General features: G+C 41.7%; 1 protein-coding gene across 2 annotated transcripts in view; it reads left to right on the top strand.

Moving 5' to 3' along the window:
- LOC118400156 (FYVE, RhoGEF and PH domain-containing protein 5-like) overlaps positions 1 to 26,079 on the top strand; it is a 43,889-nt gene that overhangs the window by 10,907 nt on the left and 6,903 nt on the right. For both annotated transcript variants that reach the window (XM_035796706.2, XM_035796705.2), the window contains exons 3-12: positions 317 to 434; positions 1,089 to 1,147; positions 1,685 to 1,715; positions 10,964 to 11,115; positions 11,516 to 11,672; positions 22,251 to 22,341; positions 22,512 to 22,562; positions 22,793 to 22,851; positions 24,252 to 24,323; positions 24,528 to 24,596. In XM_035796706.2, coding sequence (XP_035652599.1) covers positions 317 to 434; positions 1,089 to 1,147; positions 1,685 to 1,715; positions 10,964 to 11,115; positions 11,516 to 11,672; positions 22,251 to 22,341; positions 22,512 to 22,562; positions 22,793 to 22,851; positions 24,252 to 24,323; positions 24,528 to 24,596 — 859 coding nt within the window. The remainder of the gene's footprint in view (positions 1 to 316; positions 435 to 1,088; positions 1,148 to 1,684; positions 1,716 to 10,963; positions 11,116 to 11,515; positions 11,673 to 22,250; positions 22,342 to 22,511; positions 22,563 to 22,792; positions 22,852 to 24,251; positions 24,324 to 24,527; positions 24,597 to 26,079) is intronic.

Here is a 26,079-nt window from a genome sequence, read left to right as displayed (position 1 = left end):
GTGTGTGTGTGTGTGTGTGTGTGTGTGTGTGTGTGTGTGTGTGTGTGTGTGTGTGTGTGGTCTGTCTTGCTGTGATGAACCTGTTCACAGCAAGACCCCAAACAAACGCTTCTACTCATGCTGTTAATGTCCCGGCAATCTGGCTTCAGTCATCCATGTTACTACTGTAGGACACACACACACAGCGGAGAGGATAATACACGCAAGGGGATAGGTGAATTGAAAAATGAATGTGTCTTTTTTGCATTCTTGCAGCATCTATAGTAAAACCTTTGCCAGTGAATGTAATGTCCCTCTCCTCTCCCTGATGTTGCAGTGCCTACACAGAGCCTTTCCCAATGAGCGATACTCTAGCGGGGCTCTCAGCTGAAGAGGACCATGGACTCACCTCAGAGGAGGAGGAGGGAGGAGTGGAGCACGGCTTTGACAAACAGGTGATACACACAGCGAGCAGTAAACACATTAGACGATGAAACTCTGTGGGCATGTGTTAAGTCACAGGTTGTACAGATCTTGAAAGATTTGGGAATGAAACGCTTATTATTAAGTATATCTAAGATGGATGACCTTTACTTGTAATATCCACAATATAATATTTCACTTGGCTACCACATTCAATGGTGGCTATCACTTTCTGTTGAAACGTCTTTCTTTTCAAGCAGCCATTTTACAGTAGCCCAGAGATGGACCCCACCCCCATCCCACTGCCACAATAATATCAGCCGGGCTCCCGCCACGTGACTCACACTTCCTTGCTTTCTTCTTCTTCTTCTTCAAAAGAACAACACAATAAGGAGAAAAATAGTTGCGCCAGTCCCAGAAATAGCCAGCCAGCCTCTCATACATAATGCATCTGAATTTAAATTTGTGTATTTTAAAAAGCTTTCACATCTATGCTCCACTCTAATCAAATAATCACTCTTATTTTGACAGTGGATAATCAAGTAAATCAAAATGAGCTTTTCCTCAATCTCCTTCTCCCGTGTCGCTGTTGCTATCAGTGTTTCACAGGAATAAGTACCTAAAGAGAGCATTTTAACATTAGCTCTGTTCATTCACTTCTTGCTGCCTTCGCTTCTGTCACCCAGATTGATGGACGATCCAGAGCCTTCTACGTCGCCAAAGAGCTGGTGGACTCTGAGAGACTGTGAGTATCTCTTTTAATGGATTTAGTAGCATCCCTGCTTTAGTCAGGCCATTCGCTCTCTCTCTCTCTCTCTCTCTCTCTCTCTCTCTGTCGCTCATTCTCCTCTCTCTCTCTCTCTCTCTCTCTCTCTCTCTCTCTCTCTCTCTCTCTCTCTCTCTCTCTCTCTCTCTCTCTCATTCTCCTCTCTCTCTCTCCCTCTCTCTGTACTATTCATCACTGTCTTCACTAATTTATTGAGTAGCATCCACAGCATCCCAAACTGACAGCCAATTAAATGAGTGTCTGGTGTAAGTTATTGAATATCAGCACATCCTCAGCAGACAGTGAACTGTTCTTCTGATATACTTCGGAGAGTACATTTGACTTGTTGGAGAATGTTTCTCTATGTAAATCATGTGACACACGTTTTGTATCTTGTTCTTTTATATCTTGTAATAATCTGCTAAAGTATTTACCTCTCTGAATGTATGTGTGAATGGATTCCCATTTAAGCTGACAATATCACTAACCTATCACTCTCTCTTGTTGTTTTTTTAGACATGTAAAGGCCCTTAAGCTCCTTCAAGAGGTAAGATAAACAAATGGAGCGACATCACTCTCATTGTACAGAGTAGTCAAACTACTGTCAAAACTATTACATAATGTTCACAAAATTTGAAAGATATGTTCATTCTATGTTGAGGAAAATTACAGCTCCATTCAGTCTCTTTATTATCCTGAAAACTCCCCAATCCTTAACGATTACAAGCATACCCATAACATGATGCAGCCACTACTATGCTTCAAAATATGAAGAGTGTTAGTCGGTAATGGGTTGTATTGGATTTGTCCCATACATAACACTTTATATTCAGGACAAAAAGTGAATTGTTATGCCACATTTTTAGAGTTGTTGCCAACAGGAAGAATGTTTTAGAATATGTTTTATTCCCTACAGGCTTCCTTCTTTTCACTATGTCAAATAGGTTAGTATTGTGGAGTAACTACAATGATGTTGCTCCATCCTCTGTGTTCTCCTATCACAGTCTTTAAACTCTGTTACTGTTTTAAAGTCACCAGTGGCCTCATGGGGAAATCCCTGAGCGATTTCCTTCCTCTCTGGCAACTGAGTTAGGAAGGATGCCTGTATCTTTGTAGTGACAGGGTGTATTGATACACCATCCACAGTTTAAATAATAACACCATGCTCAAAGGGATAGTCAATGTCTGCTTTTATTTTTACCCATCTGCCAATAGGTGCCCTTCTTTGCGAGGCAATGGAACATCTCCCTGGTCTTTGTGGTTGAACCTGTGTTAACTGCATGACTGAAAGACCCTACAGATAATTGTATGTGTGGGGTACAGAGATGAGGTAGTCATTCAAAAATCATGTAAAATAACCATAGTAGGCTTTTAAAAATAGTGATGGTAGGTTCTGCTCTTTTTACTGACTGAGTTTTTCGACTCATTCAGTCAAAAGAACAAATCTTTCGACTGATTTTGTTAATTTGAGACAGTAATGCCCAGAGCACACACGAACCTCTACTGGTGAACGATAAACTGAAAACATGAAAGAGTCATGATTCTACAAGTGTCATAAAAGTGTGTATAGGTGGCAGGGAAGTCAGGTACAGGAGAATCGAACTTGGTAAAATGGAGTAGTTTAATAACGTAAAAACATGGCTCCAAAACCATGACAATAATGAAAACAAAGTGGGTACGAGGCTCCGTCGCGCACCAATACAAACCACATGATAAATGAACAACAAACAATCTCTGACAAGGACATGAGGGGAAACAGAGGGAAACAGAGGGTTAAATACACAACAGGTGCCTCCCGGGTGGCGCAGTGCTGTACTGCAGTGCCAGCTGTGCCACCAGAGACCCTGGGTTCGCGCCCAGGCTCTGCCATAACCGGCCACGACCGGGAGGTCCGTGGGGCGACGCACAATTGGCCTAGCGTCGTCCGGGTTAGGGAGAGGTTGGCCGGTAGGGATATCCTTATCTCATCACGCACCAGCGACGGTGGTTGCCAGGTGCACGGTGTTTCCTCCAACACATTGGTGCGGCTGGCTTCCGTGTTGGATGAGCGCTGTGTTACGAAGCAGTGCAGCTTGGTTGGGTTGTGTATCGGAGGACGCATGACTTTCGACCTTCGTCTCTCCCGAGCCCGTACGGGAGTTGTAGCGATGAGACAAGATAGTAGCTACTAAACAATTGGATACCACAAAATTGGGGAGAAAACGTGGTAAAATTCACAAAACAAAAAAATTTAATACACAACAGGTAATGAATGGGATTGGAACCAGGTGTGTAGGAAGACAAGACAAAACCAATAGAAAATTAAAAATAGATCAATGATGGCTAGAAGACCGGTGAGCACCGCCTGAACAAGGAGAGGCATCGACTTTGGCAGAAGTCGTGACAACAAGCCTCTTGTTCACATGTCATTCACTATAAAGGGGCTTATTGGACCTGTCATTTGTGACTGAGACTTGTAAAAGTGAGCTTTAAACGATGTACATTTGTTCATTGTTAGGTATACAAATAATATTATTTCTTGATGCATTTGTAAGAAGGTTTAGTTGTGGCCGCTACTGGACTAGATTGTGAACAACTCTTAGCGAAATGCATTGGTTGACTGTCATGAGGGTGAAAAGCACTATATCGTTTGTGAACTGCAGCCCCCCCAAACGATTCGTTCGAGTTTGAGTTTGTTGAGCAAAGGCTGTGTATTGGTTCTACAAAGCTGTGTCCATCAAAATGTTCAATAATCAATTACTTACTTTAATTCTTGCACCATGCAATCAATTATCAGTTCAATTATCCGTATCTTCTCTATGCTGCCTGCAGAATGCTTTATGTTCCTGCTTGTATATACACTCACCGGCCAGTTTATTAGGTACACAACCCCGTTCACAAAAATGTTTTTCTACTACAGACAGTGAGTCACATGGTCGTGGCTTGTAATATAAAGCAGGCAGACAGGCATCGAGGCAGTCAGTTACTGTTCGACTAAACGTTAGAATCGACAAAACAAGTGACCTAAACAACTTTGAGCGTGGCATTTTCGGTGGTGCCAGGCACGCCGGATCCAATATCTCAGAAACGGCCTCACTTCTTGACTTTTCATGCATAAAGGTCTCTAGGGTTTACCGAGAATGGGGCGAAACAAAAAACATCCAGTCACCGGCAGTCATGTGAGCGAAAACATATTGTTGATCAGAGAGGTTGAAGGGGAATGACAGGAATCGTGCAAGCTAACAGCCACAAATAACAGCGCAGTACAACAGTGGTGTGCAGAACGGCATCTTGGAATGCACAACTTATCGATTCTTGTCATCGATGGACTATTACAGCAGACGACCACACCGGGTTCCACTCCTATCAGCTAAAAACAAGAAGAAGCGGCTTCAGTAGGCAAGCGATCACCAACACTGGACAATTGAGGAGTGGAAAAACATTGCCTGGAACATGACAGCGAGTTCAGTTTACTTGAGTGGCCTGCGTACTACCCAGACCTCAACACAAAACAGGCTGTTTGCAGCATGAATGTACCACCGTCCAATTTACAGCAACTGCATTATGTCATTGCGTCAGCATGGACCAACATCCCTGTGGAACGTTTACGACACCTTGTAGAATGCCCCAGGGAATACAGGCTGTTCTGGAGGCAAAGGAGGGGTCCGACCCGGTGCTAAACGGCTGTACATAATAAACTGTCCGGTGAGTGTATCATAGACAGCTGTTGGTCGGAGCACGTCTCCAGAGCCGCTGAGCCAGAGTATTGCGTATTAATCCTGCAGTAGAATTCATTGCGGGCCAGCCAGAAGTTCAAATGAACGACTAAAGTCCCTCAGAAAAAATCATCAGGACTCGAGGCAGTAAAAAGAGTCATTCAAAAAAGTTACAAATCATTCCCGAACTGCATATCACTACATTAAAACGTGATTGTGTTAGTGTCACCACACAGGCTAAATCTTCAGTGGCTTCATGGCACTTCTCTAGGAAGGAATGCTCTTGAGAAGGGTAATTTCTCTATTCTAAGAATTGGGGAAAACATATGAAAGTTCACTAATTGATTGAAGGTGTCAAAATGCTTCAACAATATCAATTGTCCCTCCTGGTATGGCTGTCTGGTAGCTAACACCATCTATAATATAAATCCATCATGTATCTACAAGGACAAGCGTCTGGACCTCATCAATTTCAGTTTTAGAACACTGCAGACACAAAACAAGTCGAGACATACACACCACAGTGAGATAATACTGTGACACTGTGTGTTTTAACGCCTCCCGTTCATCATGTGCTATCGATCCCATCTGAGTTAGCATTCATCACTGCTGCTGTGAAGGAGACGTGGCTGCTACTTTATGTCCTGGCTGCTCCCTCCCCTGGGACAGACACAGTTGTCTTACTCACAGCTCACTAAGCCCCTACACAGGACAGCAGCTTTACCCTCTACTTATCTCATCTACTCTCACCCCCAGTGTATAGAATTAAAGCATACAGGGTCAAATGACAACATTAGACAGTTGGTTGAACAGGGAAGCCTCGTCAAACCTGAGAGACAAATATATGAACAGATCAAACGTCAGCCTGTTATTTGGGAAAGTCCTGGAGAAGAAAACTCAGAAGAAGAACTTCACTTCCCATTTGGGGACAGGGTCTGGAAATGTGTTGCATTTTTTGTTATTCCTTATCAAACAATGGAACAATAGCTTGTGTGTTTTCTCCCAACTCTCACTGACGGTGGTCTTTCCCCCCAGCTGAGTGTGAGTGTTAGAGAGCTCTAGGGAGTGTGTGGGGTGTGTGTGGGGTGGGTCGTCTAGGAGGGGGGTCGTCTAGGAATGTCTGGTCTGTTCCAATCATGCATGGATTGCTGAGTTAGGTCTGTTGGAGAGGGAACCCACTTAGGAACATCCCTCTACTGTTATAGCTTTAAGATTCATAAGAGGTGAGTGTTGCATTTATGCATTATGCAACAGAATAATGAAATATTGTTGAATATCATGCCTGGAAGGTGCGTATGAGGGACATGTAGCTGATATAATAACCTTATTGAGAAGGGGGGGAAACAACCTGCATTCAGTATTCAAAAAACCTAGGCAAGTGTGCAGGATTGAGAATTCATGAAAGAACACACTGTACAAAAGGTAATGAATAAGAATGTTCATGATCTTTACATGAAAGACTCAGTAACAAAGCAACAAAAAGACGTCGATATGTCTACAGAATCTACATAAGAAACCTAGTATAATGATGATGTATTGTACAATCATTAGAGTGGACTTGTGTATGATATTTGCATTACTCAGTTTGTTTAATGGGATCAAAGTGCATAGACTACAGCTTTTACATTCAAATGAACCGATCATAAATCATGGGTGTACACCTAACTAACTAATTCAGGTAGTGCCCTTTGCTCAATGGTATCCAGTATGAATGATAAGGTTCCCTGGATTCAAGCTGTCAGGTTCCAACTAGCCAAGCAACCACACAAACTAGCTCCATGACAAAATATCAACAGTTTACCAATTCAGCAAACTATTTTTTAATTTGACCTTTATTTAACCAAGCAGGTCAATTAAGAACAAATTCTTATTTTCAATGACTCCTTCAAGGCAAGAGTCTCATTTAGCTTTTGTTGCATCTGGAAATTGAATCCACAACATTCTGGGTTAATGGTTTCCCTACTTCAAATGCATTGGCTCCCCAAACAACATTCTTCTGAGATCAAAATGGGATCAAATGAATTACTCATGGTACCGCATTCAATCTATTCTATATGTGAAGGTCGAGCTCCAGTGCCTTACTGGAAAATGTCCATTTTTCAGCCAAACCTGCTGGGATCTAGACTGTACACTTACTCTGACAGGCAGTAAATGAGAAATCATGGAGAGGAATGACAACAGCTGTATTTGATGCATCACTGACCTCTGGGAATCAACAGTTGGTTCTCCTCACTGCCCTCATTCAGAATGTCCCATTCTGCTTTACTGTATTATCTGCCTAAGGTAACTGGTACAAAGAACCAACCCCATTGCTATCTTATACTCTACCTATTTTTGAAGAGGTGAAGTTACAGTGAACATAGCTGAATAAAGCTAAGTAAGTAGCCTTGCGCAAGCCAGAACAGCTCATATGGCAGGAGCCTATCCCGTGTAGCAGCTTGATGTACAAGTACACCCCGTGGACAGGATGCTAGTCTATCACAGGCCCTTACCCCCAATCTCTCCCCTTAATGCTGAGATGCATCAAGTCCCATTTTCACTGTCTTTGGTATGACTTCCCCGGGGATCAAACTCACAACCTTTCAATCTCGGGGTGGACACCTTAAATGAAGGTAACATTGACCTATTCTAGATTTTTCTCTGTGGAAGGTACCCTGGCGTCAAATGAGCACCGATGTGCTCCAGCGCTTGTGTAAATTCACCTCAGACAACGCCTGGTGCGTACGTTTCTGCATAATCATCTGACTGACTACCCCTGGGCTGACGAGCCCACATTGTCAAGGCAAGGTAGTCAATCTAGCTGGAACAACACTGATAAACCTAAGCACAGGGCTGGCTGGCGGCCGGAGAGAACCACCACAAACCAAGGAGCTGGCACACAGGACGTGATGTCATCAATGGCTTCTGGAACCTATTCGCCTTATGACGCCTGACAACAAGAGCACATCCAATTTGTTGTGATTGTTTTTCTCTTTCCGGCCCACTCACAAACAAGCAAAACGTTGTTAAATATGAATTAAATATGAAAAACTATTCATTCATGTGCACAGGATTTGAAAGATATGTTCTATTTTGAGAAAAATTATTTAAAAAATGAAAACATTTGTTTTCACTTAGTATGGAGGAAGACAGGTTTGTGTCATCGATGATGTGAGGCTATTGTTTAGCAACGACCACAAAGGGTAAAGAAAGCTTCAGAATGTTGGAAAACTCATTCACTTACAGTACATGTGTTTTGCTTGAAATTAACATGTTTATTTTGGGGGTTTAAATCGTATGCTCTCCATCTTTAACTGGCTGTATAATAGATCTTTTACTAGCTACAACGCTACTAATATCCAACTTCGTATTGATGAATGTCTCTTCTGTACTAGATATATTTAACTGGCTAGCTGCCCATTGCTAGCTGGTTGTATGGGCAGCTAGCTAGATAGGTTGGAACTGCATAGCTAGCTAGCATTACAGATCGACAAACAAGGTGAAAAGTATTATCTTAGCTAGACGGGTTATGAAAGTAATGCCTTATTGGAAAATAGTTCACTAACTAGCTAGTTTCCTGTCTTTGGTTTGCTTTAAAGTCATGTTCAAAATGCTCAACAGCTAGATCAATAGCTTGGGTATGCAGTTTGGGTGTGCAGTTTGTCCCGACCATAAAACACATTTTAGGTTTTACAAACTTGATCTGTCATCCACGACAACTAGCTGGCTTGGGTCTTTGAATTGCACAAAGTGGTGATATAATTTTCTCATCAATATTTGGGATTTATGCTGATGAAGAGTGACAGCTTCTGCTTTGACTCAAGCTAGATATAGCTAGCTAGGTATACATTACACACAAGATCCTCTTTTTAGTTTAGCTATCTCAAATAAATTACAGAGATGCAAATTATTGGGGCATAGATAAAATGTTGCCGTTCTAAAGCAAGTTTGCTGCAATTCTACAAATTTTGCCATGGGGTGGAGAGAAGATTTAGCAATTTTATAACTCATTTTATGCAATTCTACACATTTTGCCATAGGCTGGAGGTATTATTATTATTGGTTGTCGGGCATACAAAAAGGCAGTGGGGCCAGTTCCCCATCCCTGTTGTAGGCTATTGAATTAGCATTTCACCACCATGGATTCGTAGCTTGAAATATGTGGTAAAAGTTTTTTTTTTTTAATTCAAATTGATGGCTAGCACAACACAAGTCAGACATCAACTCAGTTATAGATACAATACAACATTTAAAAATATATATTATCATATTTTAAGCCATTTAATGCAGCACTAAAATGAATGAATGCACTTGAATGAGAGATTCACTTTTCTTTACCTCTTGTGGGTAGTACCGAAGCTGTTGGCAGGGGGCGCGTCCGAACATTTAAACTTGTCTTCCTCCATAAGCACTCAGAAGCCAATGTTCATTAGCATTAATAAATGAATCAATCAACTGTATTTTATAAAGCCCTTTTTACATCAGCAGTTGTCACAAAGTGCTATACAGATACCCAGTCTAAAACCTCAAAGAGCAAGCAATGCAGATGAAGTACAGTGGCTAGGAAAAACTCCCTAGAAAGGCAGGAACCTGGGAATAAATCTAGAAACCAGTCTTTGAGGGGTGGCCAGTCTCATAGAGAATGACTGGTGGTGTTAGCTAGTTATCTTTATGGCACAACAGATTGCAAATATCTACATAAAACATTTTGTCATTGATATTCTGTGTCTAACAAAATTGGCATTTCAAGTATTGTTCTTTGATTGAAAAGGGATACAACTGGTATGAATCACGGCCATCAGATATTCTAAAATGCTAACTAGCTAACACCGCCAGTCATTCTCTATGAGAATGCTAACGCTAACGAACGTCAGCTTCTGAGTTAGATTTTTCCACATTTTGTTGTGTTACAGCCTGAATTTCTAATGGATTAAATTGAGATATTTTGTCACTGGTGCAAACATTATTCACCATAATGTAAAAGTGGAATTATGTTTTTTGAATTTTTACAAAATATTTATAAATTAAAAGCTGAAACGTCTTGAGTCAATAAGTATTCAACTCCTTCAAGCCTAAATAAGTTCAAAAGTAAAAATGTGCTTAACAAGTCACATAATAAATTACATGGACTCAATCTGTGTGCAATAATAGTGTTTAAGTGACAATGCCCTCAAAGCCGGTGTTTGAAGGATATATTGGCAAGGTTGTTAGGCCCGAGACGAAGTCCAATATATCCTCCAAACACCGGCTTCGAACAGATTAAGAAACCAATTCAAATTATGATTGACATATTTTCATTTAAAAAATCATTTTGTTTGGCCTGCTTTTCTATAGAAATGTCTTTGAATATATCCATAAAAACTATTCTGATTCATGATTTTGACTGGCTAAGAAAAGTTGCCTGCCTGTCTTTCCCGTCCTAACTCACGGCACATTCATTGCTATGGGACAGCAGAAGAATGAATTTAAATACTGAAACAATGTTGCAAATGTCGAAGAGGCAGACAACAAGTTTTATACAAATCTCCATTGTTGAAAACCAAATGTTAGTCTGAAAGAAAGGGGAGATAATGTTACAGTAGAAATCAAGTTTATAAATTGCCTGGTTGGGCTGGTGAGACAGTGGATTGCGCAGTGAGATGGAACAGTAAAATAGGCATTTCAACGTCACAGCCTTACTTGTGTAACTTATGGAATAGAAACCGGTTGGAATGTGGTTTTAACCAATCAGCATCCAGAATTAGACCCATCCGTTGTATAAGAACATATAGTTCATGTCAATATGTTGATACATGGTAGGGTTGTGGTCAACAATGTATCAGTGACCAAGGTCATTATGCAACCTAACAGCTGGTAGGTAACCCAGGTCCAGAACCCCTTTTCCTGAGTGGTTAGACAGGCAGAGACTGGGGAAGAGGAAGACAGACTGAGATGATACTGGGTTAGAGAAACAGGAAGGACGTTAAGCTCTAGGAGGGTCTGACCCGTTCCCTTTGTAACTCTCTCCCTCCTTTGCCCTTTCCCTCCTTATTCTTTTCCTCCCCTTCTTCCTGCCTCAATCCCTCTCCCCTTCTCCCTCTACCCCCTCTCTTCTCTCCCCTTCTTCATCCCTCTCCTGCAGGACTTCAGGGCAGCAGTGTCGGAGGCGGTGGGGGAGGATGGGGAACCTGTGGTGGAGGAACAGAGGCTGGGGGAGATACTGGGCACACTCCCTGAGGTCTACATACTCCACAGCAACATCCTCACTGAGCTGGACTCACGCATCAGACAATGGTGAGACATTGAGTACGTTAAACACAGTGGGATATCTATATATGCAGAATCAGTGCCTCTTTTATATCCCTGCTGAAGACACAATTTTATACATTTTATAAAGATGTGTTTAATGTATTATTTTAATTAGCTAATATTATTATTATATGCACTCATAAATAAATACACACAGACTTGTAAACTCCATAGAAATGAAAGAGCATAGACAGTTCTGCATTTTAAACGCATCAAGTGGAATGATTGTAAATAGTATCCAACTGTATATTTTTTTAGTCTTATTCAGGAGGTATCGACATGTTTCTATGTCCGTAATTCAATAACTTACCTGTCAACTGTTATTCAATAACATACACTCATCCAATCCTCCAAACCTCAACATAATTCCATTCCCCATCACCAGGGAGGAGAGCCAGAGGGTGGTGGATGTGATCCTGTCTCGACGGGAGGAGTTTGCTGGGTTTGCTACCTACATCTCTGAGTATGACCGGAGCATGTCCCTACTGGCAGAGAGCTGCAAACTCAACCCTGCCTTCCATGACATCGTCAAGCAGTTTGAGGTAAGAGGCTATACTTAGTCTGAGCTTGGAGACTACTTATAAAAGTGGAAGTCCTTTACCTAAAACCCCAATGTGAGTCTTTATCTTGTGTTGATTTAAACTAACCTTTGGATATGCATGCCCAGAAGAATCAGTTCTGAGGTCATAGCCACTGTACCTGCCAGTCTGTAACAATGTCTTTATTCAGCCAGGAGTTCCCCATTCCCTTTATATAGCAGCTTTAGTCTGTCAACCAGACTCCACTGGGAGTCAATGGCCTTTCCAAACCCTCTCTATTTTGCTCTGCTCTATGGGACTGACCTTTTCAACGTGCTACTCTCATGTTTTATACCTCTCAAAGACTGAACACCAACCCTTTTTTGTACTGTGCATCCCGTTATCTTGGCTGTCAACAGGAAGTACTATCTGAGAGGATGTCATCACTGGTTAACTGGAATTGATCATGTGATCACCATATCCATCAGGAAGAATACATCACGCAAACTTGCTTTGCACAGCTCCATAGTATGCAAAGGGATTCTCAGTTGAGTAGCGAATGTGTAATCAAGGTCCCTAATGATGATGATAGGAACCATTATTAACCATGGCAGATGATGTAAAACAGGCTCCCAGATAAGACCATCTGGATGCAGCCATGGATTTCTTATTTCCTCTCCAGGCTTGAGTGGCTTGTATCATTGATTCAGTGCTCATATAGTGGAAGTTTCTCACATGCTTCAGGTCACCTTGGTTTTACCGTGTTAAGTCCTATTGATTGGTTATGATAGAGTTAGCAGTTTGACTTGGAGAAGGATCTATAAACGCACTATTTCAGTATTGGAGTGGCCTTTGTGTTAAGTTTTTCCAATTAATCTAATCCAATTAGTCTCAGCTCTCATTAATACAATGATTGTACACAAGACCACCCACATATATGCATAACATACCGTTTCTTGCATATAAATGAGTTAGAGGTTCCTAGACATATTTTGAAGCACCTCAAGTTTCATTATAATTATGTTAATTTTGGAAATGAGTCTTGGCTCTCACTGCTACTAAGATTGTACCCAAGACCACCCACAGATATGCATAGCGTACCGTTTCTTGCATAGTCATGAGTTAGCGGTTCCTAGCCGTATTTTGATGCGTAGTGATTGGTAGACAATGATTCTACGCATCTCAATAGTGATTAGGAATGCAACCAGACAAGGAAGCAACTGTCTCACCTTATGAATATTCACGAGCAGCTGCCCTCACCAGATATACTGTGGCTCTACGGGACTGGCAATGTAGGTATCGCAGAGAGAAAGAGGGAGGGAGAGAGAGAGAGAGCGAGAGCGGGAGAGGAAGGATAAGAGAAACATTTGACTTATATAAGCTCTTTTTTTCAACCACTCTATAGATAAAATAAGCATTATCACTGAATGTATGTCAGAAAAATCCAGTGTTTATCTCAAAGTTAAACACTTTGGGGAATGTTATGAATATTAACGTTACTTCTAGTTAAAAGCTTTTAACTATGCATAACATCCCCTCGTCCTGGCTTTGTAGTGGTTACATCAGAGACAGTAAGAGGTAATAAAGGTGTGATGGCTGCTGTGTGGTGTGAGAGGACTGCCAGGGGGACTCCTTCTGTGTGTAATGAGACACACAGGGCTCTCTGGGACAGCAGTAGAAAGTCACAGGTCACAGCCAGAGTCACAGCCACGCAGCTGAGAGGTACAGTAGTTTATCCTGCCATGGCAGTTTAGCCAACGATCAATGCAGAAAGTATTTTCCATAACGTCAGGTGATCATTTAGATGATTTTGTGACCTTGGGACTATTCAGGTTCTATCTGCTCCTAGTTCTGAGATATTGGACATCAACGTTTTCACATCCAAGATCTCAGAACGGTTTTGTAGTGAATTCTTCTTTCATGACCCATTAAGTTCCTCACCTTAGAGATACCCCAAAATTTGAAGACATTTGTAAATCAGTTTTTTTAGGGGTTGTCAATCTGGGTTCAGTCGTAAGGTTCTATCTGGCACAGAATGTTGCATTTATTTCAATTTCAATAGAAATTTGCAGACATTTAATGATTCAATGAAGAGAATACCCTTCCTTCTTTCTAATCACATCATCAAATATATTAATTCATGTTCATCACACATTTGTTAAAGCGATAGACAAATACACTATATCCTATGGAGAACTAGCAACATTGCTAAAGCTTAGCTCTGGATGAGTAAACGGACATATTGTTCTGGTCTCTGACACTCAAAGTCAGTAAACAACTTACTAGTTATCAATAAAATGTGGTAAGTTTGTAATTGTAGTGAAATACCACTTCCATGGAGGTTTTCTTATTGATATAGAACAAGACAAAAACAGCTATGTCTCTACAGTGGGCTCTAAACATGCTTTAGGGCACCTGTATTTATTTGTTTCTACCATACGTTATGCCAATTCTTCTGAAAAGTGGTGGAAAAAAATAAATTGCAGAAGAGGATCAGAACCGACATGAATAATCAAGGATATGATAAATGTATAGTTTTGAGAGAATTCATATTTTTCAAATCCCAGATCTCAGAACTGTTTTGTGATGTCTTTCTCTTTCATGACTCATTAAGTACAATACCTTACATACATATGTTATTTTATTGTGTGATTGGACTGCAGATGAACCTTATAGCACCAAGTTCAAAGGATTTTGCTCAGATAGAACTTTCAAATGTTTCTTTTTTTTTTAATCGTAAATGTACTTTAAAAAAAAAACTGACATATCTCACATGTAAAGGACCACCTAAAGAGCAACTCTATGTGAAGAACTAATTCAGATAGAACTTATAGTCCCAAGGTCTCGTACATCTCTCTCTCTCTCTCTCTCTCTCTCTCTCTCTGGTAAGTGGAGGGGTAAGCTCTTCACTCTTCAAGCGTTGGTCCAGCAGTGCTGTGGTGTGTAATTTAATTGTGGATGTGGTGATGACAGTGATGAAGTAGCTATGCGTTGTGATCAGATCACCATAGGACCTTAAAAGATAAAAGCCCCTCTTCAGCCAATTTGTTGTTTACTGTGCTGCTCTATACAGCGGCCAATGGTGTGTGTGCCTGTGATGTTGATGTGATATTGAATGCTTGTGTTGGTGTTTGTGCCTAGGTGTTTGTGTTCCCTTGAGAAGGAGAGTGTTTGTGTGTGAGATGCAGCAGGTGCACAGAGAGAGATAAAGACAGTGTGATGGTGATACATCCCAGTATAGGCAGCTGGGTAATGAGGCAGACACAAGCTAATTAGAGAGGCAGCCTCCTTTACAACTCCCCAATTAGATCAGCTGTGTGTGCAGCCAGCGATGGCCATGACTGTATGTGTGTGTGTGTGTGTGTGTGTGTGTGTGTGTGTGTGTGTGTGTGTGTGTGTGTGTGTGTGTGTGTGTGTGTGTGTGTGTGTGTGTGTGTGTGTGTGTGTGTGTGTGTGTGTGTGTGTGTGTGTGTGTGTGTGTGTGTGTGTGTGTAGGCACCGCCTCTTTTTGCCTCACTCACCCAAACAACCACGCACTAATTAGCATATTTGGTTCGCCACAGAAGCCATTTCAGCCGTACAAGTGTCAACTGGATCACAATTTACATGAACAAGTGACACTTGCGGTGCTGGTGTTCTGTCAGGGAGAGGTTTTAATGATGGGATGTTTTTATTGAAAAGGGAGGGGGAAACTGAAGGGTAATCCAAAGTGAGAGAGAGGAAACCACACAGAGCTAATGTAAGGTGCCTTTAGAGAGACCCTTATGGAAAAACACATGACTTTCACATGTGATCACATGTGATCTTATGTGAAGTTAATGTGATAACGTGACGTCATATAAAAGTAACATGTGATAACATGAAACTACATGTGATAACATTTGAGCACATGTGAAAGCATGAGTTTCATGTCTAGCATATCACAGAGGGTGTTCTTTAGTGAAAGAGTATCCAACATAATCCAGATAGAATCTAGAATTCCCCAGGGCAGCTGTCTAGGCCCCTTACTTTTTTCAATCTTTACTAATGACATGGCACTGGCCTTGGGTAAAGCCAGTGTAGCTATGTATGCGGATGACTCAATACTATACACGTCAACTTCTACAGTGAGTGAAATCATTGCAACACTCAACAAAGAGCTGCAGTTAGTTTCAGAATGGGTGATAAGGAATAAATTAGTCCTAAATATTTCAAAAACTAAGAGCATTGTATTTGGGACTAATCCTTCACTAAACCCTAAACATCAACTGAATCGTGTAGTAAATAATGTGGAAATTGAGCAAGTTCAGGAGACTAAACTGCTTGGAGTAACCCTGAATTGTGGTGAAAACATGTTGATACAATAGTAGTAAAGATGGGGAGAGGTCTGTCCATAATAAAGCACTCTGCCTTTTAAACAACACTATCAACAAGGCAGGCCCTACAGGCTCTAGTTTTGTCGCACCTGGACTACTGTTCAGTCGTGTGGTCAGGTGCCACAAAGAGGGACCTTGGACAATTACAATTGGCTCAAAACAGGGCAGCATGGCTGGCCCTTGAATGTACACAGAGAGCTAACATTAATAACATGCAAGTAAGTCTCTCATGGCTCAAAGTGGAGGAGAGATGGACTTCATCACTACTTGTTTTTGTAAGAAGTGTTGATGTGCTGAATGCACCAAGGTGTCTGTTTAAACTATGAGCACACAACTCAGATACCCATGCATACCCCACAAGACATGCCACCAAAGTCTCTTCACAATCCCCAAGTCAAGAACAGACAATGGGAGGTGCACAGTACTATATAGAGCCATGGCTACATGGAACTCATTTTCACATCAGGTAACTTATGCAAGCAGCAGAATCGGATAAAAAGAAAACAGATGAAAAAGGATGTGAATAGACACACACAGGCACAGACACACATGAACATGATAAGACACGCACTCTAAACACATTGTACATGTGGATGTTGTATTGTAAATATGTGACATACCGGCTCAAATCGGTCTTATGTAGTAAAATTCAAAATTGTGTTTTTTACATTGGATAAAAGTAGAGACTCAGAGCTACAAAATTGTATATCATACACTACAGTTGAGGAACAATGGGAAAGTAATTCTGCTTTGAAAGTTAATAAACGTGTAAACTCCCTTTGAATGTTTTGGTACTACTATTGGAGAGCCCTTCTTTGTCTACACCCATTCAGCATTGTTTCCACCCTCTTTAGCTTTAGCCCCACCCATCTCTTTAAAGGGTTGATCCGAGCGTTCTGTACAAACAATAGCAGTCAGGCACCAAGCTAACTTGCTAGTGAATTCCAGATAGAAATGAGAGAACATTACTCGCCCTAGCGGAGCTGGTTAGGCTGTTATGTTATCCAGAGCGTTGGTGACTGCAACTGTGCTGTCAGATTGTCCATTCATATATTCTGAGCGTTTCGCTCTCAGACCGTCCAGAGTGCACACTGGACGCTCTGGCCAATGAGTAGAGTTGATCTGAACGTTCTGACCTCACAATGGCAGTTAAGCACCCAAGCTAACTAGCTAACATTGGCTAGCTTGCTAGCTACTTCCAGACACAAATGAGAGAACACCCCACTCTGACCATTTTACTCGCCCTGGCAGAGCTGGTTAGGCTATTTTCATGTTTTTCAGGGTGTTGGTGACTGTAATTGTGGTGCTGGTAACAATTTACACAGCAAGCACAGTGGATCTGGACTGATTCCGGCTGAGAGTCGAGGCACTCGGCTGAGAGTCAGACTTGGCCGACGTCATGTGCCTTCGGCAGTGTTACTTGTGGCTCGGATGCCGGGATTGAGCTCGTGCCGATTCCGGTGTGAGTTATCTGGCCCAAATGTATTACTTGGGGCTCGGGCCGATTAGGGCTACTCTCTGGCAGATGATTACACAGGCTGCTTTATATAATTAACATTTAAATGTTAAATGTATTTTTCCATATTTTCTCATTGTTTCTGTGATTTAAAAAAATACAATTAACATTTCAATGAAATTCTTTCAGAGTCCTGTGTAGTATTTTAGTATTTTGATACTTTGTGCAAGCATTAAAAAAATTGTGTCTGGAACTTCCTGAGTGGCGCAGCGGTCTAAGACACTGCGTTGCAGTGCAAACTGCGTTTCTACAATTGCTGGTTCGAGACCCGTGTTGACCGGGAAACCCATGAGGGGATGCACAATTGGCCCTGTGTTGTCTGAGTTAGGGGAAGGTTTGGCCAGCTGGGATGTCATTGTCCCATCGCGCTGTCGTGACTCCTGTGGCGGACTAGGCGCATGCACACTGACACGGTCACCAGGTGTATGGTGTTTCCTCTGAGACAAAATGCTTTTTTGTGGATGGGAAGCATTTGTATGTATAAAATGTATAATAGTAATATTTTAAGTCACTAAATTGGGTAATTTTGTATACATTTATTTAAATTTGCATAGGGACGCTTCTGGGGGGATTCTGGTAAGATGCCGGCAAAGTGGCTGAATTCTGGTAGATGGAAACGGCCCGATGTACTTGGGCCCATTCTGGGCAGTCATTCATTTTGATTCTGGGCCGAGTCCGACACCCGATTCCAGGCCAATTCAATCAGTTCCGCCCCCCCCATTAGAGTGCCGCTTCTGGGCCGATTCCTCATTGCTAGCTGGGTAATTACGCTTTTTTACCAATGTTTACTGACACGGGCCATATTCAACTGATGTTGAGCGTTCGGAAATTCATAATTTATTCTGTGCTCTGGCACACTCAGACGAGAGTGCTCTGAAATCGGAGAAGATAGCCAGACTGAATTTACGAACGCACCCAAAATGGTTACTTGCATAGTGGAGTCTTTTGTTAAGACATGTAGCTAGCTAGGTAAACAATGAAACATAATCCAATCTCATGACATTACTACCCTGCATGTATCTGCAGGAAGCTAACCAACCCGGTTCAATGTTAGCTAGCTGACATTGGGCTATAGCTAGCCAAGCAAATGGCTCTGAGATATGAATAATAAGAACATACACATAACGTTAGCTAGCGAGCCGGCCAGCTAACATTACCTAGCTAGCCAACAGTACACATTAAAACCTGTTAGGGTGGCTGCGAATTTTCGCAGCTTTTTGTTAAAAATCGCGCAAAATTTCAACGTCCTGCTACTCATGCAAGGAATATAGTAAATGCATATGATTAGTATGTGTGGATAGAAAACACTGAAGTCTCTAAAACTGGTTAAATCATGTCTGTGGCTATAACAGAACGTGTTTAGGAGTCAAAATCCCAAGGAAAACTGTTCACAAAAAACACACAAAAAATATCCATCCGCCAGTCTCTGAATTGTCTATGGCCAGGGAAAATAGATGGAGTCCCGTTTACAATGCCTACAGCTTCCACACGATGTCGCCAGTACTGGCAATTCAGTTCTGGTTTATCCTTGGTGGGATGACGAATAGGAACTTCCTGTCTTGGGGTACGCCGAAGGAAGTTATGAAAGGGAGAAAATGGACGATGATTTCAGGGCTTGCTGCTATCGAATACAGATCGCCCCGTGATCAATTTGATCAATTATTAACGTTTATTAATACCTAAAGGTGGTTTACAAAAGTAGTTTGAAGTGTTTTGTCAAAGTTTATAGGCACCCTTTTTAATAAAAAAAAAATGACGTTGCGTTTTGAAAATGTGCTTTTTCCTGGATCAGACGGGCTTCATAAATGGACATTTTTAGGTATACATGGACCGATTTAATAGAAAAAAAGACCCAATTGTGATGTTTATGGGACATATAGGAGTGCCAACAAAGAAGCTCGTCAAAGGTAATGAATGTTTTATATTTTATTTCTGCGTTTTGTGTAGCGCCGGCTACGCTAATTATTTCTGTTTACGTCCCCTTTGGTTATTTCGGGGGTTGCATGCTATCAGATAATAGCTTCTCATGCTTTCGCCGAAAAGCATTTTACAAATCTGACATGTTGGCTAGATTCACAACGAGTGTAGCTTTAATTGAGTACCCTGCATGTGTGTTTTAATGAAAGTTTGAGTTGTATCGAGTATTATTAGTTGGCGCTCTGAAATTTCCGCTGATTTGGTCCCTGTACAGGGACAGCAGCCGTAACTTGAAATGAAACCACTTTCTGTCAACATTAGAAGCATGTAATATCTGAAAATGGAGCTAGCTAGACTATCTTACACATATACATCAAGGATGGACGCATCTCCTGTCGGATGCCATGGTTGCCCTTAGTTTGAAGATGTCATTTGGAGACAGGTGTTTTCTCCATCTCCAACATTCTGGAATTCCACTGATTTCAAAACTCTGTACTGCAGAAAGTGGAGAGCAACACTTATGCAGTTTTACTACACAATACATTTTTAAAAACTGCGTTAGACAGGATTACCTAGACAGACTGACCAGCTCAAACAGACAGAAGAAGCATGCTATATGGCTGACCAATCCAAATTCATCTCTTGGCATGTCCAGCCCACCCATTATCTGCTAAAAAAAAAAAAGTTTACGTTCAAAGGTTCTCCTGTGAAGTAGTGACCCACGACATGCGCCTAGTTTTCTGAAACGGGTCACATATGTGATAGTGGAGTAATGGCCTGAGGGAACACACTAAATTCGATTAGCTTTGCAGCAGCTAATGGGGATCCTTAATAAATACAAATACAAATCATCTCATGTGAAATAAATGTGACAACATGGGGTTGCAAAATTTCAACATATGATACCATGAAACTACACATGACAACATTATACATTTTTCACATACAAAACTGAAAGTCCAATTTTTACATGTGAATGTATTTTAGATGTGCAAAATGCAATTCCACATGTGAGAGTTAGATATTCACAAGTTAATATTTTTCACATATGAAACTGCAAATTCACATGTGAATCTGCAATTTACATGTGAGATGAAAATATGTTATTGTCCCTCATGTGAAAAGGTGGTGCAGGTGAACTCTAAATGTAATACATGTGAACAGCTGACCTCACATCTGTCTATTTTGTTTTTACATGTGAACATTTCAGCTCAACATGTGAAAACAGCTATTACACATGTGAAACTACACATTTCACGTGTTTTTTTGTAAGGGAAGTAATAAATAGTATGGGGTTTTTAAAGTAAGTGTCACGCTGCTCTGCTAAAATAGTGTAAACGTCTTTATGTGATTACGTTTGATATTATCACCTAGTGCTGGCTTTTCAATATGATTTACTTTGAAGTCCAACGTGTTGGAACCCAAGTGAAATCAGTTATTGACATAGACATGGTGGCATAGCAGGAAGATTCTCATTTGAAGGGATTCCATAGGGCAGAAGAATAGAGACAGTACAGGGTTTGTGTGGTGAAGAGATTTGGAGTGGTCAGGTTGGTGGTCAAACGTTATGTCAAGATTATCTCATTCATCCTTCTGTCATCTATGTGTGTTCAGTTCGTGAGACGTGTTAAATAATAGTTACTGTGTATATACGTATAAACATGCACAATGTAATGTGAAAGGTTATGTGATCACATGTGAAAATCGTCATGTGAGAACGGTTCCAAAACCACATAATTTCACATGTGAAATCATGAGACATTTCCACATGTGAAATCATGTGACATTTCCACATGTGAAATCATGTGGTTTTTCCATAGGGGGAGGGAATGGAGTAAGAGAAAAGGGGATTGAAACAGAGAAAAAGAGAGAAAGAGAATTTAGGGAGGTGGATTTGCTGATTAGAGGTGGGGGTTTGACACTAGAATCCTGGTTCCAAATCGTTGCTCTATTTTTACTCCGTTCTGCTATGCTCCATCTCTCATAATGAAGACCAAGGTTGGTGTGTGGTGGCTATTAATCCTCCCCTTTGTAGGGCCAGCAATATTGTCTCGCCAGCCCTGTGTGTGTTTGTGTGTGTGTCCATACATTTGTGGGTGTGCTTGCGTGCCTGTTTGCGCATTTGCATGTGTGTGCGTGCATGCGTACGTGTGTTTGTGCTGACATGTGAGTGTGTGTATGTGTGCATGTTTGCGGGCCTGCGTGTGTGTGTGTGTTTGCGTGCGTGTTGTGTGTGTGTGTTTGCGTGTGTGTGTGTGTGTGTGCGCTTTCCACAGTCACGCAGTGTAAATGAAGAGATGGTTATCTCAGTCCCGCAGGGGGGTTATCTCTTCGTCTCTAATGAGGAACGGGGCTCTATTGGGTTAGGAGACTTCTCAGTCAATGGTGATGTGTGGATCTGCTCTGGGCCCTTTGTATTATAGACCCTCTCTGGGACTGGGAATACATGTCCGTCAGACACAATTAGCCTCTGAAAGATTTGTTTTAGATATCTCGCTTATTCTCCCCTTTGAAGGGATTCCATAGGGCAGAAGAATAGAGACAGTACAGGGTTTGTGTGGTGAGGAGATTTGGAGTGGTCAGGTTGGTGGTCAAACGTTCTGTCAAGATTATCTCATTCATCCTTCTGTCATCTATAGCTTTGATTGCATCATTTTAACAGCGGTTACCCAAGTTGAGAGTAGTGTTGTGCATTGTGTTATTTATTTGCGTGTGCGAGGTTACGTTTTCATGTCTGTGCGTAATGCATGTGTGTATGTTCCACAGTCATGCATGCAGGTGTGTGTTAACCTGGCAATGTGTTTATGTGTGCAGAAGCAAGGTCCAGATGGAGCTCAGATCCAATTGAAGCACCAGCTGCTGCAGGTCATTGTGAGAGTCCTCCAGTACCGCATGCTGCTCACAGGTATTTGACACACACCTCATAATGTACTATTGCAAAATTGTAATACTAAGTTCCATTTATGTACCCCATCTTGGCTCTCGACCTTGAATAGTGTTATGTGGCATTCTGCACATTATTCATCCATTTCTGTTTTTGAATAATGTGTTTGTTTGTGCCATTATGTTTTGTAGATTACTTAAACAACCTCTCCCCTGATTCGAAAGAATATGAGGATACACAAGGTATGGTCATTCTCTGCTTTTTAAGAATTGCCAAAAACATGTTTTTGCCAGAGGTCAGACACACACACACACACACACACACACACACACACACACACACACACACACACACACACACACACACACACACACACACACACACACACACACACACACAATATCATAGGTTAGTTGTTTACTCCCTGCATATTAATGGACATTAACCCTTTCTGTTTCTCCCTCTGTTCCAGCTGCCTTAGTCATCGTTTCAGAGGTGGCAGACCAGGCTAATGAAAACCTCAAGCAAGGGGTAAATCGGTGTGTCTGTATGGGTGTTTCTCTATTTATTTCAGACGACTGTGTACATGTGCTCATGCAAGTGTTTGCTAGAGGGATGCATGTACAGAATGTACAAACTTGGAGTGTGAACTTGAAAGTGTGGAGACAGCTCACATTTTCCCTGTGTAAATCCTTCTTGGTTCCGCATGGCAACACTATTGTGAGTGAAATCGCGTCAGTCATCTTGGAGAGGCCTGTCTCTCTGCTCTCACTGGGCTCGGTTGCCTATTGATTAATGTGAGGGCGAGGAAAGATGATATCATCAAAGATCCCAGGTGCTTTGTAACAAAGGGTGCAGTATGAGTAAGGACATTACTTACATTGTAGAGCACACACACACCCTCACGCAGATCCTCCTAGGATAGATCATATATCCCCAGTCTCTCAAACAGCCACACAGATCCTCCTAAGATAGATCATATATCCCCTGTCTCTCAAACAGCCACACAGATCCTCATAAGATAGATCACATATCCCCTTAAGGCAGAAAGCCTTAAGCCTTAAATGGTTGAGCATTTTTCCCTATCTGTTTTGGTCTGTAGTCCTGTGGTCCTTCTGTAGCTCAGTTGGTAGAGCATGGCGCTTGTAACGCCAGGGTAGTGGGTTTGATTCCCGGGACCACCCATACGTAGAATGTATGCACACATGACTGTAAGTCGCTTTGGATAAAAGCGTCTGCTAAATGGCATATATATTAGTCATTGACAGTTTGGAAGCCTTTGTTAAGGCCTCTAGAAGTGCCACCAATTATTCATTAATATGCTGTAATGTGAAAACACTTTACCTAGCATCCAACCTGCTTGCACCAATCTCTTGTAATTACAGAAAAATACTGTGAAATACAAATGCCTCAATTAATTTAATTAATTTATCCATTAATTCCGATTACGGTAGCATTTGCTTTTTTACAGTATAATACAGTATATTGTTTGGTATTGTACTGTGTGTCTATACGGTACTTTCTTTGATACCGTTTTTATATTACTGTAATATAAAATACAGAATTTTATTTGCCACCGAGCTGCCTGTAAGCTACTTTTTTTCTGCCTGCAAGCTATACTGTCAAATTCACGGTAACCCATTTACAGTGTATGCGTGTCACACACACACACACACACACACACACACACACACACACACACACACACACACACACACACACACACACACACACACACACACACACACACACACACACACACACACACACACACAATCTCTTCCACTCCTATTCAGTTTCCAGCAGCACATCCCTTTCCACTGCCCTCCCTCTCATTCACAAGGACAGTTCCTCTCTTTACCCATCTCTCACAGGAAAATTCCTCCTTATCTCACTCTCCTCTCTTGTCCCTCTCTCTCTCTGACACACAGGAGAATTTGTTGCGGCTGGTTCACATTGAGTACAGTGTCAGAGGCAAGAGAGATCTACTCAAGCCAGGAAGGGTGAGATCAGACTGCCTCTCTCTCTCTCTCTCTCTCTCTCTCTGAACAGTGTTACTCTGTTCAACAAACATAACATAAACAGTGAATAATACCAATCTCAGACCGTGGCCGCCTAGAAATCCGACTCGGGATCTAAAAGCCCACTGCTAGTGCAGTACAGGCAGTCCTCTTGCTAACATGTTCTCTATTTCTGTGTGTTTGCAGATGTTTGTGAAGGAAGGCACTCTAATGAAAGTTTCCAGGAAAAGCAGACAGCCCAGACACCTATTTCTGGTAACTATAACCACTATCCTCTTCATGTGCCATTAAAACTCTCACTAATATTTCAGAATCACACATGGTGGTCATTCGGATCATGTAAGGGTGGGGTCTCATCCAAATTTTCTGGATACTGTTGTGGCTGGTAAAGGCAATCAGATGTAGAGGGAGACAGGTTCTGACACAGAATATGTGGACAAATACAAATACCTAGGTGTCTGGTTAAACTGTAAACTCTCCTTCCAGACTCACATCAAAGATCTCCAATCCAAAGTTAAATCTAGAATTGACTTCCTATTTCGCAACAAAGCATCCTTAACTCGTGCTGCCAAACATACCCTTGTAAAACTGACCATCCTACCGATCCTCGACTTCGGCGATGTCATTTACAAAATAGCCTCCAACACCCTACTCAATAAATTGTATGCAGTCTATCACAGTGCCATGCGTTTTGTCACCAAAGCCCCATATACTACCCACCACTGTGACCTGTACGCTCTCGTTGGCTGGCCCTCGCTTCATACTCGTCGCCAAACCCACTGGCTCCAGGTCATCTACAAGACCCTGCCAGGTAAAGTCCCCCCTTATCTCAGCTCGCTGGTCACCATAGCAGCACCCACCTGTAGCACATGCTCCAACAGGTATATCTCTCTGGTCACCCCCAAAACCAATTCTTCCTTTGGCCGCCTCTCCTTAGAGTTCTCTGCTGCCACTGACTGGAACGAACTACAAAAATATCTGAAACTGGAAACACTTATCTCCCTCACTAGATTTAAGCACCAGCTGTCAGAGCAGCTCACAGATTACTGCACCTGTACATAGCCAATCTATAATTTAGCCCAAACAACTACCTCTCCCCCTACTGTATTTATTTATTTTGCTCCTTTGCACCCCATTATTTCTATCTCTACTTTGCACATTCTTCCACTGCAAATCTACCATTCCAGTGTTTTACTTGCTATATTGTATTTACTTCGCCACCATGGCCTTTTTTTTGCCTTTACCTCCCTTATCTCACCTCATTTGCTCACATCGTATATAGACTTGTTTATACTGTATTATTGACTGTATGTTTGTTTTACTCCATGTGTAACTCTGTGTTGTTGTATGTGTCGAACTGCTTTGCTTTATCTTGGTCAGGTCGCAATTGTAATGGGAACTTGTTCTCAACTTGCCTACCTGGTTAAATAAAGGTGAAATAAAAAAATTAAAAACATGGTGAGGCAGAGAGGCAAAGGGAGGAGACAGAGGGAGGCAGAATGTAGAAGCAGGCAGAGGAAGGAGGACAAGGCCACAGGGCCACACCTAGGGTTGCAAAATTCCAGGAACATGAAATAAATTCCCTGGTTTTCCCAAAATAACAGTTGGAGGATTCCGGATTTCCTGCTTATTCCCTCCTGATTCCGGGAACCCTCCAACCGAGATGTTGAGATAACCAGGGAATTTGTTGAACGTTCCCAGAAATTGACAACCCTAGCCCCACCATACCCAGCCAGGT

Source organism: Oncorhynchus keta, chromosome 21, assembly GCF_023373465.1.
Source record: "Oncorhynchus keta strain PuntledgeMale-10-30-2019 chromosome 21, Oket_V2, whole genome shotgun sequence".
In the NCBI taxonomy this organism is placed as follows: Eukaryota; Metazoa; Chordata; class Actinopteri; order Salmoniformes; family Salmonidae; genus Oncorhynchus; species Oncorhynchus keta.
The sequence above is the reverse complement of the archived record's forward strand: the minus strand, read 5'-3'. Positions and strand labels throughout refer to the sequence as shown.